The 20,648-nt window shown below is 35.1% G+C and overlaps 1 protein-coding gene across 1 annotated transcript in view; it reads right to left on the bottom strand.

The window, feature by feature from the left end:
- The window catches only part of LOC149801776 (lon protease homolog, mitochondrial-like), a 138,220-nt gene that overhangs the window by 105,352 nt on the left and 12,220 nt on the right, over positions 1 to 20,648 (bottom strand). Inside the window, exon 4 of the mRNA XM_089956844.1 lies at positions 5,054 to 5,127. Coding sequence (XP_089812970.1) covers positions 5,054 to 5,127 — 74 coding nt within the window. The remainder of the gene's footprint in view (positions 1 to 5,053; positions 5,128 to 20,648) is intronic.

Genomic DNA, 20,648 nt, shown 5'->3' with positions numbered 1-20,648 from the left:
GTACTGCTGTAAAAAACAAGTTACACATATTTTCAGATGCCTCTGAAAAAGCTATCGCCGCAGTAGCTTACCTCAAGACTACAGCCGCCAATGGTAGTCAACAAATTGGTTTTGTTCAAGGCAAAGCTAAAGTCACTCCTATGCATGGACACACTATTCCTCGTCTTGAACTCTGTGCAGCAGTACTGGCTGTGGAAATTTCTGAGACTATATTGGATCACTTAGACATTATAATGGATCCAGTCCGGTTTTACACCGATAGCAAGGTTGTTCTAGGATACATACACAGCCAAACGAGAAGATTCTACGTATATGTCAGCAATAGAGTGGAGCGCATGATCGGAATCACCCGTCGAATTCTAGACTCTATGATGACTGAAGTGGAATCCAAAAACCTTACAAATGAAGTACTAATCACCTTTATGGCTGAAGTTTGTGCTATTGTTAACGCCCGTCCTATCGTGCCTGTTTCACCCGACCCAGAGTCTCCAGTGTTACTAAGTCCTTCAGTGCTTCTTACTCAGAAAATAGACACCATTACAGAACCCTTTGGACCGTTCGAAATGAAGGATTTATACAAGGCACAATGGAAACATGTACAAACTCTGGCTGATATATTCTGGAACCGTTGGAGGCGTGAATATCTCCAAACATTGCACAAAAGACGGAAGTGGCAGATCGATCGGATTAACATTAAACAAGGAGACATTGTACTCTTAAAGGACAAGACCATTTGTAGGAATGAATGGCCTATAGGCGTGATTGTGAATACGATTCCAGGTGGAGATGACAGAGTTCGTAAAGCTGAGGTTCGTGTTATAAGAGAAGGCAAGCCGACAACCTACACGAGACCAACTGCCGAGATGATTCTGTTGTTAACGGAGGAGTCTACCGTGAAATGATTTATGCCTTCCTGTTATATGCGATTTGAAATGACCTTAAGCCATCACATAGATTTTGTTTCCTCTAACAATGATGTTGAGACTAAAGAGGAACTTTACACTTATAGTGCACATTTGTATATTTCTTTATAGTGATATCTGGTAGATATCAGGCGGGGAGTGTGCTGTTATCGTTGGAACAGCCACAGTAGTTCTTTAGATTTGTCTCCCTTTTTTAACTCTTCATAAATATCAGTTTCCTATTTTTCGTTTGTAATACGTCCAGGCAGGAATGTGAACGTGCCTTCACAGCTCTTTTCGTTGAATCTGAAGCCCACCACAGTGTGAGTAAATTTATGAATTATTGTTAATGCCTCGTATATTTAATTTCGGATATGGATGTTAATTGAAAATGACAATAAGTTACGACATAGGGATAGTTAACTATACGCAATGCCACGTGGTTTGCGAGTGCATACATACTCTTTATTTGTGTGAGATTCACCTCATAAACATTCCTTTTGTATCATCATTTAAACCCTCTTAGTAACAATCTTTGTTAAGCTACGGTAGAAATATTAACGGAAATGTACCTTATTGAATTTCAAAGTATGGAAGCACATACTGGACATTATTTCGTTAGTAAATTTAAAAGGATGGAAAGACATAAGAAAGTTTTTACTTTCAATATATGTTGATGTAGTAATTTCATGTTTTGTAATGGTTGTGTTTCCATTTATTACAGCTTTTTACCTCACCTAATTTCAAGAGAGTTCTCTCCTACGAATAAAAACAGTATTTAAACACATTGTGTTGTCTTGTGTCTTGGATGCTGGAGAACTCGGGGTTATGCTAACTGTAATTCCTCCAGGGGAAAGGCAGTATACATCCCTTCATGAACATATCTTGGAAAATTAACTCCAATCAATCCCACACACCATTACCACCCCCATCCCTTCATGATCGTTTCTTAGCAAACGAACTCAAATCGATCCCACAAACTATTACAAATCCCATCCCCGAATGAACTTATCTTGAAAAATTAACTCCAATAAATTTCCACATTTGGTCTTTTATTTTGTTTTTCCTATAAGTCATTAACGCAAATATCATATTCATATCACTAAGATGTACATGAGCCAGGTGACATGACTTTTAGAACAGAACTATTTAAGTTGTAGGTCCAGAGTTTGCTGTTACAAAAATGTTTGCTATACAGTCGTACCCCTTATGAACGGCCACCCACTCTTTATGGCCAGAATCCCCTGACAAGGAAGAGTTTGTGTTCAAAAGTACCCCTCAAGAAAGGACACCCCTCTAACACAATCAGTGTCCAACATATTAGTTCACAAATGTAAAATTTACCTCTCACAAGCAGCCACATTTGATTATTAATATGTGTCCGGAACCAATATTTAAATACGGTAAGGTAAGTAATCCAATTATCTTTTCTGATGTCTGTTTCCAGACGTAAGGTTTTCATTACTGAAAGAAGTGTTGGCTTAAGTATATGTACCACTAAAGTTAGAATTATATCATTAATACTGTCATTTACATGAAATAAGGTCAGCAATATTTTTAAAGAGCTTTGGGCTTCATATAGCAGATTTTTTAAATTTAATTCATGATTATGAAAAGACGTAATTGTCATAATATGGTCAGCATAGCCTAAATATAGTTTTTCTGGATTAACACACACAAAAATAAACCTCAAACAAAACAGGGTACAAAAGTTTCATCTGTATAATTAAATTACAGTACTGTACAATCAGCAACATAGGAATAAATCATTGTGAAACTTCAACATGCCATCACATAAACTAAGAAATAATACTTTAGAAGAAAAAGTAAAAGTCATTCAACTTGACGATAATAGGGAGAGTACACTTGCTGAACTTTTTTATGTTAGGAACACTCAAATAAACAAGATTGTAACCGATAAGGAGAATCTTCTGTAGCAGTGGTAACATGGAGTAAATAGAAAGAGAATTATTTTAATACAAAACAATGTATGTACCAAGATCTAAATAACGTTTTTGAATGGTTTTGTAATATTCATACCAAAAATACTCCCATCACATTTCATGCCATAGAATAAGAACTATTAATTTATGTTCCCTTGAAATAACTTTTTTTTTAAGACAAGAAGAACATTTTAATATTTAATGCTACTTTGAAATGAAGATATTAATTAACTGCTTTAAGTTCTATGTAACTTTCTTACCATATACACATATACATACACATCTCATAAATATCATCTCCCTCTGAAAAGGCCACCTGTCTTATACTGCAACTTTTCCAGTGCAGACGGGGTGGCCATATAAGAGGGGGACCACTATACATTGTTTTAGCTGTGGATTAGTACAAAGCCATAGACAAGGCAGGTATCTGGCTTGGGTAGAGATTACATTATGTTTACAGAAGCCACAAAGCCATTTCACACCAATTACAATTTACATCTACTGTACAAGATGAGGTCAATACCAGTATATGGGTTTCAGTCGAAACAATTATTTATCATGTCAGAATGTGCATTTCTCATGGCTTAGCAGAAACTTTCTGTGTCACATTTGTGTATTTTATTGTTGGTCAAAACATCCCATCAGATATGCATCTATGACCAATTCTGGAGGCTGAATTCAGAATATCAAAATTTTGATTAATTAGTCCTAGACCATGCAATTTTGATTGTGAACAAATAACTTCTAAGATAATTTTTTTGACACACTCCCCACTGTTAACAGGTGATCAAGTCTCTAACCTTCTTTTACCTATTGCCTTTAATCAGCACACATCTTACAAGGAAAATAACACCAATGTACATTTCATTTTTAGTCTGACTCTGCAAAAACATTTATTCAAGACAGATAATATGTTATTTTATTAGATTTAGATGACCAGTAGGGTGCTTCTATGTGAAGGTGGTGGGTAGGTGTCTATATCAGTAAATACCAAAGCAGACAAAAAAACCAATGGAATTTATAGTTTTATCGACAAATATTTGGGATTCATTTCAGCTCCTTTAACTACCAGCTTATGTGACACAACAAGCAATAGCATCTGAGAAACTAAATGAAAACCCTAACATAAAGAAACCGTGCTCATTTAAAAGATAAGCATTAATCTCTGAACCGTAAAATACAGGTCAAAGTAACCTAGGTTTACAGATGGTTGTCATATTCCTCATTATGCAAGTACATACAAAGTTAAGTGACTCTTTAGGCAAGTGTGCCAGAGAAAATGAGATAAACTAAAACAATAAAATCACTGGATCATGAAATACAGTCAACAGTGACCTAATTTTCACTAAAAGGTGGAGCACTCTTCATTTTCCAAATGGCTGCCATGGAGGATAAACTGGATTTCAGATGGTACTACTTTCATTTGGGATTTATCAGATATCATATACTGTGTTTTGGTGAAAAGCCCCATGTCAATACAACTTTCTGTTCAGGAAGAGTTAGCACAACAAGATTTTCAAGATGGCTGCTATAGTGGACATATTAAACATAAGATTAGCACAATATTTATTTAGGACCAACTAGAGATCATAACTCTTCTGGTGAAAATTATAGTTAATATTATCACTCCTCCAAGAAGCGTAGTCATAAAATATTTTCATGATTGTTGCCATGGTGGATATATTAATTGCATGATTGGCACCATATTCATTTATAACCAAATAATAATTGTAAAAAGCCTTCAGTGAAAACACAATACTGATATGATCATCCTTTCTGGAGGAGTATCAACAATAAGATTTTCAAGACAGGCACTGTTGTGGTCATACTGGATGTCTGAATTGCACCATTATCATCGAGCACTAACTAGACCTTAGGATGAATCTGTGTGTAGGGTTTCATGATGATCCTACATGTAGTTAAGGAAGAGTAGCAATGGACAGAAAATAGGATAATGGACAAGTGGCCACTGCATAAGCTCTTCTGGTCTATGACCAGTAGTGCTGCAACAAGGATACTTTTTCAGTCAAGAAATAGAGAAAGTTAACAATTTTATGAAAAACAAATCCCAAGCTTTGTTATTCTATTAACTCTGTAAGAATAATCTGGATCCATCCCTGCAAGCATATGATTATTTCACCATGAATTATTAATATTTAGACATATATAGTGGGTTGCTATCCAAAATGACCTACTTGTAACACATACCTAACTCTTTTGTTTTTGCTGCAAGTGTACTTGATACTGGTGCATCCTCAGGAAGAACATCCTTAATATGAATCCTGTAATAAAAATGAACAAAAAATTGACATTGTTTATAGTTTACTGGCTATGACAATAAAAATGCTGAGAATTAAGACAAGAACCTTTAATTCTTAAGATTTGATGTAAAAAAAATAAAAGGAAAAAAATTCTTTAGTTTGAAACAAACATTAGACTGTCAGCATCAAATGGAAAATGATATCAATATAAGACTGTAAGCAGGGATGGTCCTGGCTTTTAAAAAGCTGTCGCCAAAAAAATCGCCAACCTCAATATTTTGTCGCCAATTTTCAAAAAGTGTCGCCAGAACAAGTAGTGTACATTTTTTCAAGTGTTAATTTAGTCTATTAATGTAACAGGCAATGAAAATTACAAAAGATGAGTTAGTTAATACTCTAATTACAACAAGCATTAACAAAATGTTACAAAGTGTTACATGAAGATCCGTCATGATTTTAGGGCTGCCCACTTGTTGAATGCAGTTTCAAATTCTAATTGTTCACATCTGTACATGCTGATTCTCATTAAATTCTCGAGAGATGAGATGCAGAGTTTATTTCTGATGTCAGTTTTTATGAGGCTTATCTTACTAAATCCACGTTCAGTCTACAGTGCTGACAGGTGACACCAGTAGTCTCTCAGCAGCCCCCCCCCATGGCTAGCTTCAGAAAGCTTGTTGTGATGTGCTTCCTAAATCCCAAAAATGATCACTGAACGCTGTATAAATTTTCCCGACAAGCAAAATAGGATCTCCATTCCCACGAATGAAACTTACACGAGTCAAAACCTGGCAATATTGGACCGTATATATAAGCATAAATTCACACCCAATTTAGAGATTCTTTCACTCCTGTATTTTGAAAAATAAATAATTATTATTAATTATGCAAAACTGTTTTTTTTTGCTATTTCTTGTTGCGGAGTTTAAGTCTCTGCAGCCGTAACACGGACTGATGGCAAAAGGAAAAGATCAATGAGTAAAATGCTGCACTGGCAACAGATATAATTGTGATTGAGATTTTTTCCATTTGCTTTGTATTTATACGCAGTAGTCGGTACTTCAAAGGTTATCAGTTTTCTATGAAGGTTCAGCAAAACTATTGTACTGGTATATGTAAAAAAAACAAAAAAAACAGAAGGATTAGCCATTCAATCAATTGTATCTGTTTTATTCGCGTCTTCAGAAGTCGGTCAGTTGTAGGTATAGTTCGATAGCATGATTGACTGTGATACAGTACCCAGCCCAGATGTCAGCATAAGCAGATTATGATGTAACAATGCACTGTAAAGATGGGGTTGTCAATACGAACAAAGGATCGTTTGTGTAATAGATTGATTCCAATGCATTGCTTAGTCAAGTTTGTGGCTTCCTTTCATTCTCCCTTTTAATTTATCCAGTCCAAATCCATTATTGTATGTACACATTAAATAACCAAAAAGTCTGTCGCCAAAAAAAATCGCCAGATGGGATATTTTTGTCGCCAATAAGGAAAAAAAATCGCAATTTGCGATATTGGCGAAGCCCAGGACGATCCCTGCTGTAAGGGGTACAATTTATATATATATATATATATATATATATATATATATATATATATATATATATATATATATATATATATATATATATATATATATATATAACCCTAATGTAATTGTTCAGCAACAAATGGAGTAAGTATTATTTTTAAAGTTAGCCCTAAATTCTTAGTATGGCGGGAGATAGCTGCTTTATTTAATATGGCACAATATTACTTTAATATTAACCCTTTCACCACTAAGTAACTTTCAAGATCTTAATTTATGTAGGCAACAATATTCAATGACTTGTATAAATTTCATTTTTTGTGATAGGAATACATTTTGGTACCATTGTAAAGAAGACAAATTCAGGTTTCTGAAAATATTCTCATAAGCAAGTTTAGTCTCATACAGATGATTATGCAGATATTTCAAAAGGTAAGTTAAAGGTAAGTTTCACTGTAAAATGTTGAATAAAGTGTTCAAAAAGTAATATGTGGTCTGTTTTTGATCCATTGTGGTGTTCTTACAAATCATGGCTTGAATAAATGCAATGTTATCTCAAAATTCAAGCACATCCAAAGGTGTGTTAATGATATCTCTGAAGGTATTTAAAAAATGAAGTATACAAGGTTTTATGTTCATTTCAATGAAAAATAAATATGAAATAAAACACATGTTTTGACTGTGAACCAGATTAATTTGATCCAAGAAGACAGATTTTCTCACTTTTATGCCAATACAGTTCATTTCTGTCGAATTCCATAACTTCCATTAACATGAACAGGCCATAAAATGCCTTTATTTCTGATAATGTGACATCAGTCCAAAACCTATGAGTTGATTTGGGTCAGTCTCTTGCTTTAGGTGTGCACTGGTATATGTAAATCTTGCCATTTCCGAAAACACATAATTACTATAAAATAGCTGAAAATATTCAAGAGGTGTTCCTGATCCATCAAATACACGTGTTGGACCTACATGTTCAGAAAATGTGTGAATATTATGTTCCGTCGGAGATTTTGTCCACTGACAAAACTCAGGTGTCTTGTTCACAACCTTCAAATTCACCATCATCATCATTATCGCCAACAATATCATACCATTCTTGTTGTATATGTTCCCTCTCTTCCTGATTTATCTTTACAGATCAAAATTGCTGATATTTTCAATTATTTAGTCCCCAGATAATTCCAATTCATCATCAGACGAGTCTGCCATTTTGGATGTCCTTAGTGACTTCAAAGATTTCCATTTATAGATCTGAAAACCCCCCTTTCTTGTAAAGAACCTACCTTAAAATCTGAATGTATCCAAATAGTATGCAAATCAATCAATGTATAATATAAATATTTACTATAGGGGAATCCCAAATATTGACCAATCTGAGAAGATATCGCCAAAACAAGACAGGTATGAGACCGGAATACCGGTCCTCAGTGTTGAGTAGGTGTTATTGTTCCTGGACCACTTTACCAGTCTGTAGTGTTGAAAGAGTTAAGCAGTGATTGAAATTGATTGAACTGAATTGATTCCTGTTGTTGTACTTTGTAATTCCAGTCTATTTTTGAGAATAAAGAAATTAAAATTTGTTGACTTGTCTTATTTTTATAAGTATCTATGAGCTTCTTCTTAATATCATTCAACGAAGCTGTAATTATAACTACTTCAATACAGTGTTATTTTTATTTGCTGGAGATACGTAGATAGAGGCACTAACACTGACAGTTATCTGCCAAACTTCGAACTTTGCTCCTATTATTACTCTTTAGAAAATAGTCATGTGATGTAATCATTGCTTGTCTGGGGCAAAAAACAGGTCTGATGGTGCCAAAGAGATGCTCTACAACTAGTGACAAAAGCTGACACAAATCTAGGGTTAATATACAAACAAACTATCATCACTTGTCCATTTACACTCTGTCATTAGTAAATATATAAATACTGTGTATTATGTCATGTCTGTCAAACATCAACTTAAAGTTGTAACCAAGACTGCTAAGCTTAGGTGAAGAGTACACAACTACCAGTAAACACTGATAACATTGAAAATATACTGACCAGCATAAAAATGAAGAATACAGTATTAAATATTCAAAACATATTTATACTTGTATAAAAGAAGGCCAATATTTACAATCAAGTGAAATGTAATCAAAATGCGAACTTGACAAATTTACTGTGGAACCAGTCACATAATCTAGCATCAGCCATCTTGCCTGCAGATGTATTTTCATGAATTCAGCTGTTGGAGCTTTGTGCTATTCAAATGGTGATTTGGATGGGAATTTAAGTGTGATCAAACATGATTTTGGTCTTCCATAAAAAAGCTGAAAAAAGTGATGGGTGGTTTGGTAGTCCTCTCCCAACGGGGTCTCGAGGGTAAGTGCCCCCGATCTGGGGGTCCAGGGGGCCACAGCTGCCCCCCACCCCAGCTGAAAACACATTTTACACTCATAAAAAACTGCTCCTGGTGCAACTTATGCTCATAAAATAAACCAAAATAATCATTTGAAAAACTAATAAACTTACAAAAAATGTTCAACTTCACTTCAATAATTTCACAATATAGTATATATGGTCACATGAATTTGTTCTCCAATACTACTGATGCTGAAGTTATTTAATGTACATGTCAGTGTTGACACAGTAATTAAGTCACAATAATATGTCAATTTTTGCAGCAAATATGTTATACTTCTCTCTTTTCATAACAAATCTGTAAAATAAACACTCAAGTAAATCATCTATAAACAAATAATCCCATACATTCGCTTGTCTTTTTCTCCAATGGACACAACCTGTTGATATGCCGGTCAAGCTCTTTTTGTGGCTTTGGCAAAGGTTTCTTAGCCTTCCTTTTTGTCACCACTGACTTTTTGTTCTCAATGTGCAATCATTTCTTTTCCTTCTCAATGACAGCCTTTCCCCTTTCAAGCTGGTGCTTGTATTGGTGACATGCAGTGTGCATATTCTGACAGAAGGCTATATCTGTTCTCTCGTGCAAGAAATCTTTCTTCTTATAGTAATTAACTGCACTTTTTCCAGATGCTTTCTTTTTAAGGTGCTGTTTCAAACTCTTTCAACTGTGATTACCGTAATTCAGATCTTTCTTGCAGAGGTCACAAAATGGGCCCCCATCCACGCATACTTTAGATGTGATAGATGGGGGGGGGGGCATTACTGGAGTAAGCCGGAGGCTGAGCATGTATAAATTAGCATTTTCACTTAGGCGCTTGCTTGAGAGGCGCTTTTTAAAGACAAACAAAATCACGTGACATAGTCATATATAACCAGCTGTTTTTCCTTCCATGTCATATTTTAACCCTGTTTTTGTTGGCTCTAACACCTCATAATAGGGTGGGAACATATCACTGGGAGGGTTTATACATGCTCAGCCTCCGGCTTACTCCAATAATGCCCCCCATCCATCACATCTAAAGTATGCTTGGATGGGGGCCCATTTTTTTTCGTAAGCCTTTGGCTTCACATGTACAAATTAGCATGTTTAAAGAAAGACAACAAAACCAGCCAAATTCAACACTTTCATTCCATATTTAGAACTGCTTTTACAAAAGTCTTATTTGAATTTATATCACGTAAGTAGAATTTGTGAAAATTCTTGGTCGAGGACCAATCCATTTTCTAAGAATTTCTTGAAGGGAACAACCTCCTCTATACGCTGCGGATGTTGAAGCTGAACGATATGAGGTATAACGGTACCAATTGCGCAAGTCCAGGTGGGCGGAGCTTAAGGTGTATGGAACATTGTATTCAGAATTAAAGAACAAAACTAGCTGTGATTGGTGCATTATGTAAGACTTGTACTTTCTGTTTGGCTTAAAAAAAAGTTGAGCCTCTTGGCAACATGTGAGTTTGTGTTAATTTCTATCTAGATCATATTTTGTATTTTTTATGATTTTTTTAAAATATGGTACACATGACTGAAAATGTGCTTGTTGTGACTAGATAACTCTTACCCCTGTCTAGTTCCAGTAGAGTTATCTCTCTTAAATGCAATGGAGTACCTGGTTATGTCATTGTCAAATTGACAATCTAGCATTGTTCTATAGGACAGCGTGTGACATGCATGCCCAAGTAGGACAGAAAGTATATTTATTTCACAAAACATTAGCATTGAGGTATATGGAAAAACAATTGGTACCGTGATACCTAAAGGAAAGAATAGCCTCACAGTGTTTCCATAGAAACGCATACATGTGGGCGGCATTTATGAACTATACTAGTTTGATGTAGGAAAACAAATGTATGCTGAACACTTTTGGTCAAATATTGAAAGTTCTTTAAGAACAAAATGTATGAAATCTTTAGAAAATAGCACAAGATGGCTTTGGATGGGGACTTTTGATAACTATAGCTATGATAGATATAGACTTGTGTTACCTGATGCCTTTATGTATGTGCTGTTACCTCCTAGATTGGAATGCATGCAACAAAATAAGTTATGTAAACATAATATAGTTGATTTTGGCCAAATATTGGCTATTGTACCTGCAAAAGATGAAAAATCATGTGTACAAAAACAACTATCTTGTTCTTGTAAGGCATGCCATAAACCAGGATAGAGAACATTCTAAGTACACTTGTAGATAGATCACTTGTACCATGTGGGATGTTCTGGCATGAGTAATTTTTAGGTAATTTATTAAGGATTTGGTATTCCTTCCCATTTTGATTTGAATTGTCCTGCTCTAATTGTCCCTTCTTTTTTTTTACACTCTCCTGCTTTGAAATTGTTCATGTAGTTAGTTCAGTTCTCTTGCATTCCCTTTTGTTGAAGTAGCAGTGAATACCAACAAACAAGAACAGTTTCCTTAAGTCAGCATTTCCCATTGGCACTTGTATAAGCCCAATTATAATCTACTATTGACTTTCAATTAATCCTATTTCTTTCTGTCAAGCTGCTCCTGTGGAATTTCCATGTTTGGTCCAACATTACAGAATGATAACCATTTTAGTCACAAAGTGCGTATTCATTCCATTCAAATCCACACTGTTCTTGAAACTTTGCATCCCATCGCAAGAATCCAAATTGGCATGAGATGATATCTGCATGGTTATGGAAGGCTGCACTCTACATGCCGGCATTGTAGAAAATATGAACTATGTGATATGAAAGAGCTGCGTCATCTTAGAAATTAAAATTACATGACTCTTGAGGTCTCCACTAAACATAGGAGTCTAAATGTTAGGTTCTCACTTTGTCAGTAATGTATTTTGAGATAATTTAATTGCAATGAAGTTAATACAGGTTGTTGATGAACTCATCTATATTACATGGATAATGTATTCAAGGTTACCACACCTTATGTATATCATTCAGTTATCTCCCTTACACCAGTCATAACATTTCAAGGAAATAAAATCTCACATTTTTAGTGACTGATTATGAAAATAAAGAGAAGATTTGTGAAGTATTATATTAGCCCTCAATCTTGATGCAAATGTAAGTAGAAGCAATTTGATAATTTCTCACAGTAAAGTTTACAAGTTTAAAAACTGATAAGGTATGTTCTGCTTGGCTCTGAGATAAGTTTCTCTCTATCTTATGCCAATTATTATTAAATTCTTATTTAGAAGAAATATACTTTATATGTATCTATATTATCTAAATTATTCACCCTTTTATATTAGATGGAAATGAACACAACTTCACTTGAAATTTGGGTCCTGTAAGGGATGTTTTAGCACAGTTGCCTTTGGGCTGTCCTTGGACCTGTTGGGCCCTGCCCCATATATTTGTCCAAGGTAAGGTCATCAAACTTTCACTTCTCATTTTTCGCATTGCTGATTTTGCCACCTTTAATTCCTTTATCATAAGCTACCTCTCCCTTTTAGATAAACACTTTCCTCCTGTTTTTAACTCCATTTGATGTGCTATACTTAGTGTTTATATTTGGCATTTTTCTGTATTTTATTCCCCTAATTTCACCTCCCAATCCAAACATAACCACTTAGAAGCTGCGATTTACTATATTTGGTGACTGACTGGCTTATTGAAACAATTTTATTCACATTACAAAGGAGGAAAGCTTACTATTTGTGTTACAAAGAGGATGGGTAGGTGGACCTTTGTGTGAGGACTGGTGGTTAGTGACCTCTTGTATCTGTAGATAGTGTAAAGTGGTCAAAGCTTATACTTTATAATAAGATTGGGCCATGTCCACCTGTCTCTGATGTTAAGTTCTGCACCTACCAAACAAATATAAATTCCTTTCTTTTAGGTGAATTGTACATTTTGAAGTAGGACAGGTGCATACTATTTGGTACATTGACCTTTGACCTAGTTATTACATAATATGATATAATGTGATTTATCCCATATCACCTATGTGAAGTTCAATAATTGCTGATATGAATAAGATACAACTCATAGTTGAAAGAATTCATTTTATTTCAAAAGATGATTTTGATGGTGAAGCAAAAGTATGAAAACAATAGTTCAAACAGCTCAATGACATTTCTATACACATTCATATAAGACATAGGTTAGTACCTCATCAAATTGTTTTTCACAAGTGAGACTAAGTATATTTGTTACTTATACAGTCCCGAACTATTTCACAGATTATTGGAAAAATTAAGGTTTGCTATAGGTATAACGGTACCAATTGCGCAAGTCCAGGTGGGCGGAGCTTAAGGTGTATGGAACATTGTATTCAGAATTAAAGAACAAAACTAGCTGTGATTGGTGCATTATGTAAGACTTGTACTTTCTGTTTGGCTTAAAAAAAAGTTGAGCCTCTTGGCAACATGTGAGTTTGTGTTAATTTCTATCTAGATCATATTTTGTATTTTTTATGATTTTTTTAAAATATGGTACACATGACTGAAAATGTGCTTGTTGTGACTAGATAACTCTTACCCCTGTCTAGTTCCAGTAGAGTTATCTCTCTTAAATGCAATGGAGTACCTGGTTATGTCATTGTCAAATTGACAATCTAGCATTGTTCTATAGGACAGCGTGTGACATGCATGCCCAAGTAGGACAGAAAGTATATTTATTTCACAAAACATTAGCATTGAGGTATATGGAAAAACAATTGGTACCGTGATACCATGAATGAGCTTTAAAATACTGGACATCAATGCCTGAAAGATTTAGCACCGCTTTCAACCACCTTGCTAATGTACTACTTGTAATTGCTTTAAAACTACGAAAAGACAATTAACTGATCACACTTCCTAAGACCACGAGTTCTATCAAGGTAATGTAAAAGTGTGTGCATAGGACATACCCTTTCCTCAGGAAAATGAGGGATTTTTGAACAAAACCTCTTCTTTTGTCTGGAAGTTTTAAGTAGAGTAGAGAAATAAAACTGAATATCCCTGTTTGGTATACACATATTATGAATATTCATGGCAATCAATGTTTGTGCCCTTGCTGCTGTGGAAAGTGCTAGAAGAGCCACAGTTTTAAATGAAAGCGAATTAAAATCTATATCCTGCAGAGGAAACAACTTACTTAAATATTTGAGCACTTGTCCCACATCCCAAGTGAATGCATACTTTGCTTGTGGTGGATTCATAAAGAAAATACCTCTCATACATCTTGTAATTAAAAGTGGTTTATAACACCAGTTCTGACCTAGTAATTGTAGTTTGTAATGGTATGGACTTGTGAGTGTTTATAACATTATATGATTTACCAAGGGATACAAGATAACTCGAGTATGCCACAATTATTTCTTCAGATGCATTATAGGGATTGTTTTTCCCGACAGAACACCAAATGTTCCACTTCCTCCCTGCAAGGTTATACTGCTTTTGTGTGCCTTTTCCCTAGGAATTGCAGATAAGTTCAACAGTTTTCTCTGGAAGCCTTCTACTCTGGAGGTTTGCCCTGATACAACCACACCTATCAACTTCAACTTTTCCTTTAGAGGATGAATTTCTCTGGAGTGTGGGAGTATAAGCAGGTCCTTGTGTCGAGGCAGCCTGGCAGGAATATCAATAATACAAGCTATAAGTAAGGGAAACCAAGGCTGAGATGGCCAATATGGAATTATCATAAGTGCTTTGTCAACTTTGTCACTTGTGATCTTATTCACAATTTTTCCTATTAAGCGGAAAGGTGGAAAAATATAAGGTTGAAATTCATGCCAGGAAAAGGAAAAAGCATCAAACTTAAATGCTCCTGGTTCTGGATTCCATGCCATGATTTGTATTCATGTGGCCATATGAATACAGTTCAATTCTAACCAGATCTCTGGGTTAATTGGGGGTGTGTGTGCCATTTTGCTGCAATTTTGAGGAATTTTGTATTTGTCCACAATCTGATCAGTTATACACTGTGATGTTGTAGCAGCGTTAATAAGCTGTGCTAGAGACTCTGAAATTTTTTCCCCATATTGAGGAACTTTAAGTTTAGGCAATTCCCATGCCTCCTCTATTGATAATTCTCATGTATAGAAGAAGCAACTACATTTTCATCATGCCCTGTATCAAAGAGGGCTTCATTCAGATTTCCTGCCATGGATACATTTGAAATAACTCCCAGTGGAGTGCGGGATTTCTCAGGGACAGCAATTGACACATTTTGTTCCCTGTCCCAAATATCATTATCTGTGAAAGCAGTATTATCACTGGTGTCTTCATGGTTAGGGTTAATACCCAGTAATTCACGCAAAACTGCGACATTTTCTGGTGTTAACTTATTCAAGTTAACTAAATTCTGCCCTGTCGACCTTTTTTCGGTCGCTTTTCCCACCCTGCTAGTGGACGGTCCTTCCACAACATTCTTGGAAGAATTATCTCCCTTAACATATGCTTTCGCCAGTTTGACAACAACGGACTTTGTCTTAGATAGGTGTATTGTCCTTTTTTGGCATTGGTTTTTTTCCCTTTCCCAATTTTGACAGTTTTATTTCCTTTCCTTTTAGAGGATATTTCGACATTTGCTCCAATATCATTGATATCAAACCCCGAAAAGTCTGACATCTTGGAGTCAGACGGGGTAACTGACAGGACATCGTCCATGTTGGCAGTCATAAACTAGTGCTAAATTTGTAAAATTTGGGCAATTTGACCAGAACAGCGTTCGAGGTCGGCTGCTTAATTAACTTTAATTTTCAAATACACTCGATAAAATATAGACTACGCGGCTGTTTTTAATCTCAGTGCATATATACTTACTACCTCTCATCTAGTGCAAGTGAAAAGATGACGTGGAGAAAAAACAGCTGGTTATATATGACTATGTCACATGATTTTGTTTGTCTTTAAAAAGCGCCTCTCAAGCAAGCGCCTAAGTGAAAATGCTAATTTATACATGTGAAGCCAAAGGCTTATGAAAAATAATGCCAGTCCTCTAGCATTCAGTTTTCGTATAAACTGACCAATTAAATTTTTGTCAACTTTTTGCTCCAGCCATTCCCATTTCCGTACATTTTTAAAACCTTTATCTAAACTTTCTGTGTCATGCTCTCTCTCAACAACTCAGGACACCATGTTTTGCAAGCATGCTTCTTCTTTCCATTGCCATCAGTTTCCATTACACAAAGAATCATTGGATGAATTTAAGCCTTTGATCAATCAGAATACTCCTTATGAGAGTCCTGTGCTAACTAATACATGGAACAAATAATTATAAGGGTCGTTGCAGAATGGGACCAGAAACACCGTTTTTTTTAAAACCCGATCGGAGAAAAATCTGATTCAAGTCAGGAGAAAAGCAGAATTCTGCTTTATAACTGAGAAAAATCATGTCTGTGTGATAAACATATTTCTTCGTGAGACAAATTCATATAAAAATAAGATTCTAGAAGATTTTGTGAGTATTTAGCATAGTGCAAGGTTGAACTGGATGACATTTGTAACCACATGACCGACAATCACACCTGACATACAGCATGAATGATTTAATACAGATATCAAGGTAAGTCACAATCTATACAGTTATGATACATTACAATGTTCAAATTCATTCTTTCAGCATTTCATAAATATTCATTGACTAATGTTCCCTCTAAGCGAATGGTAGATGTAGGGTTGCATCTAGGATTTGATAAATGTGGGTACTTGCCCCCAATGAATCTGAAAAAAAGGGGGGGGGGGCCAACGTAGCCATAAGGAAGTGGGCCTTCCAGTACGGTTAAAAAGACCTCAATGTATTCAAAGGAGCAATAGCAAGTGTAATAAGTGTATTAAATGCATATCATGTCTTCTGTATATTATAGTATAACACTTAAAACTGAAATCAAAGTCTTATGTTTTCTAATAACAATATTCTATCTACACCCTAAACATTAAAGAATCAAACCATAGACTGCAAATAGTGTCAATCCTCTGGCCAATCTAAAAAGAGTGTCATGTACATCCTGCGTGTCACATGCTCAATTCTGATTGGCTACAAATCCATGCTAAGAAAGATCAGAAGAGCACATATTTTTCTTTCATGGATGGCAACAAATAATTTTTAATGAAAAGTTTAAAGCTCAAAATGAATTAGGGAAAGTATCTATAACAGTTAACTTTTTACTAGAACATATATACATCTGCATCCAGACTGACTGTAATTGTGACTGCATTATTCTGCAAATATGATCTCTATTTCCTAAATAACCTCCTGTCCTTCCTCATCCTCCAGTCTACCAATGCCTTGTTAAAGCTGAAGCCTCTCAGAGAAAGTCCTTCAATTGAAATCATCATGAGTCTGTTGAGAACCCTTTCTTCTAGATGACTTCTTCCTGCAGTTTTGGTTTGATTTTGATGCTGAATCCTCTCTCACAGTCAGCAGTTTGGTGTGGCATAACCAATACCACGGATGCTAACTGAAGAAGATTTGGAAATGTGTCTGCATGATGTTGATGTACAATCTGCCAGAGTCCGCACATTTTGTCTCTAGGGTACATTTCTCTTTTAATGATAGTCTTAGAAAGAGACCACTCTGTCAAAACATGTTTTGGGTCACACATAAACGACCAGCTTCATGGCATTTGAAATATCTGTACTCTCATCAATTAAGATGCTAATGAATGGACTACACTGTACATTCTGCATTAACTCAGTCTAACACTGTTGCTATGCAATCCTGGGGAAAAATAAAGCTTGATGATAAATCAAAGTTTAAAAGTATTTTATTATCATTATTATTATTATTTTATTATTATTAAAGTATTTGAGAAATGTAAAACAAATATATTATTAAAAAAACACAAAGTAAAATGACCAAAATCAGATGCAAATTGTGCAAGAACCATAACCTAAGACCATAGAGTGTCTAAGGATGATGCCTTGTGATAACTCAGTTGTTTTAAGAAATCCCATCAAGCTGTTTAAATGCTAAAATAATATGGCACTACAGTCTCTCTCTCTCTCTGTTAATTAAAGTCATTCAATTATAGTAATGAAGTAAGTGATTATGCCTGTCGGTATAAGAAGATTTTAAAAACAAAAAAACGTTAGTATTATATACATCATTGATGGGTCCCTACATATGAACAGTTGTGATATAAGCAGATTGGGGTCAATTTCATTTGCTGCAATGATCATCAGAGAAAATAATAATAATAACTTATTTACTAAAGCATCATATAAGTTTCAAGCGGTGGGATTTGAAGACTGTACTGTATCACGATGTTGACAGCAACTCCTTACATGCTCAGGAAATTATTCAAACAATAGCGACTGTATCATCATTTCATACACATGAAAACTCATTATAATGGTTTCATGACAAAAGAAACAGGTACCAATAATCCAGATTGATTAGAAAAGAAAAACATTATCCACCATCAAACGATGACAGGAAGTTATGATGACTAGCTACCGAATGCAATTTAATTGACCGATCACAATTCCACATTGCTATTTTTTTAAACACTGGGATTCCACAGATGATATGCACTGATTGGAACCTAACTGATCATGTTTTGGTTGCTAGTTAGTATACACCATTTTTCTATCTAAATTTCAATACAAAAAATGTAAATAGAATAAAAGAACCTGAAATTCCCCTTGACGAATATGTTGCATGTTCCTCCTACTCTCAAGTTGCCAACACCAACATCCAGAAAGTAAACAAAATTCAACAGTGAGCCATATTTTAGAGAAGCATGAATAATTGATTCAAATTTCCTGCTGATAGCTGCCATGATGTAGCTTCAAGATTTTCACTTAGTTTCAAATTCTGAATCACCTGTTTGTGAGCTGGTAATTCAACATGTCTGTCAAGGGTTGATGTCCTAAAATTAGCATTTACAATTGTGAAAGAATTTTTTGGCCAGTTTTTACACAACATCTGCAAAGCATCTCATTTTTTTTCATTCATTTCCAGCCATGGTTGATTTTGTTTCCAGTCTGAACTGAAAGAGTACCTTTTTTCTTGACGTTTCTGGACCCTTAGTTTCATTGCTGCCATCTTTAAGCACATCATCACTAGCATCGTCTGATATGGCATTAGCCTGAGGAAGTGTCTGTTTGCTGTCATTGTGTCTATTGACAGAAACTTCTGCTGTTATCAAAAGTGTTACTGCTAAAATAATGAAAAAGTGTCCGAGTTTTAACTGCTTTAGCCATTTAACATGTTGTCCCGCCAAGCCAGCCTCTGTATCAAACGTGCTCTTCTGACCTTTGTTATTAACCAATCAGAATTGAGCTCATGACACAAAGAAATATGTGATGTATTTACAATTATACAAGTACAACATATTCGCCGAGAGTGACAACTTGGAATTTTACAGCAAAAAAACTAAAATAAAATAACACATTCTTTAAAAAAATGTGCACAATTCTTATTTGTTGCGCAATTTTGCCCACATAGGATTAAAAATCGTGCGGGAATTCTTAAATTTTGGGGGGCTTTGCACAATCGCACATCCTACATGCAACCCTGTAGATGTGTGCATTATGACTTGTGCAAAATTTTTATAAAACATCTGTACAAATTGCAAAAAATAATGCATAATACACTATAATTATTACAAGTCAACACATAATAGAAAAAGTAAAATTTTTTGTGATGAATTTATATAATTTTTGTAGTTCGCACTTACATGGTATTATGTACTTTGAAAAGAAAGTGAGTAAGAACAAGCTCCCCTATAATGTCTATATAGTGTGCTCTCTTCAAGATCCATGGTTTGTCCACTTGTTAGATAAAATTTAATTTGCATAATCATGTCCAAATGGTCAACCTCATGTCTGTTACACAGTTTTGTTTTGATATTGTTCATCAGACTAAAACCACATTCAGCATCAGCAAACTAGAAACTGGAAATATACCACATATATCCACAAATGTCGGCATGGTTGAAAACTTCTCTGTTAGCACAAAGCAAATAACATCCACAAAAGTTTTTAAAGTTCCAGATTGGAGTTTTTCCTTTAAAATAAATTTTAGATCATTATATTCCGATTGAAGCTTTACATGTGTCATTTCTCCAGCTAGGCCTAGTAAATGTTTGTATCTCGTTGCTAATTTGCTTAGTTCAGCTTTCCCATAATCAAAGTTTGTTTCATGTTGAATAACTTGAGTATCAAACACTGCCCAATCTCTTAATTCGCAATCTGGGAATCTTTCTTGTAAGTGCAGGCAGACACGCTCTATAAACCTTAAGATTGCAGCTGTATCTTGTCTTCATACCAGTTGCTGACAACAGCATCTTCATAGCATTGCTCCAGTGAACTTCATTTCCTTCCAAATATTGTGATTTCAGTTTAGAAAATTTTGCTTTGGCAAACTGTACAGCCTCTATGGTTGATATACAGATTCTCTGGAAAACTGTATACAAATCAGCTAATTCAGCTAAAACTTCATTCAAGACAGTTAAAGCAACGTGAACTTGAGGGTTTTGGAATTTTTTAAACAATAATTTGCAATCAGATCATTATCATCCTTGATCTGCTTCTGAAAATATTCTGTTAGAATTGTGTAGTTTTTCATCAAAGCTTGAACAGCAAAATGTCAAGACATCCATCTCACCTCATTCTGAGACCTAAAAGAGACATCTTCATCTGAGACATTAGCGAGCTCTTCAAATGTGGCTTTTTTTACACT

This window comes from Sinohyriopsis cumingii, chromosome 4 (assembly GCF_028554795.1).
Source record: "Sinohyriopsis cumingii isolate HCF-2022 chromosome 4, ASM2855479v2, whole genome shotgun sequence".
In the NCBI taxonomy this organism is placed as follows: Eukaryota; Metazoa; Mollusca; class Bivalvia; order Unionida; family Unionidae; genus Sinohyriopsis; species Sinohyriopsis cumingii.
This window is presented reverse-complemented; position numbering and strand designations above follow the sequence as displayed.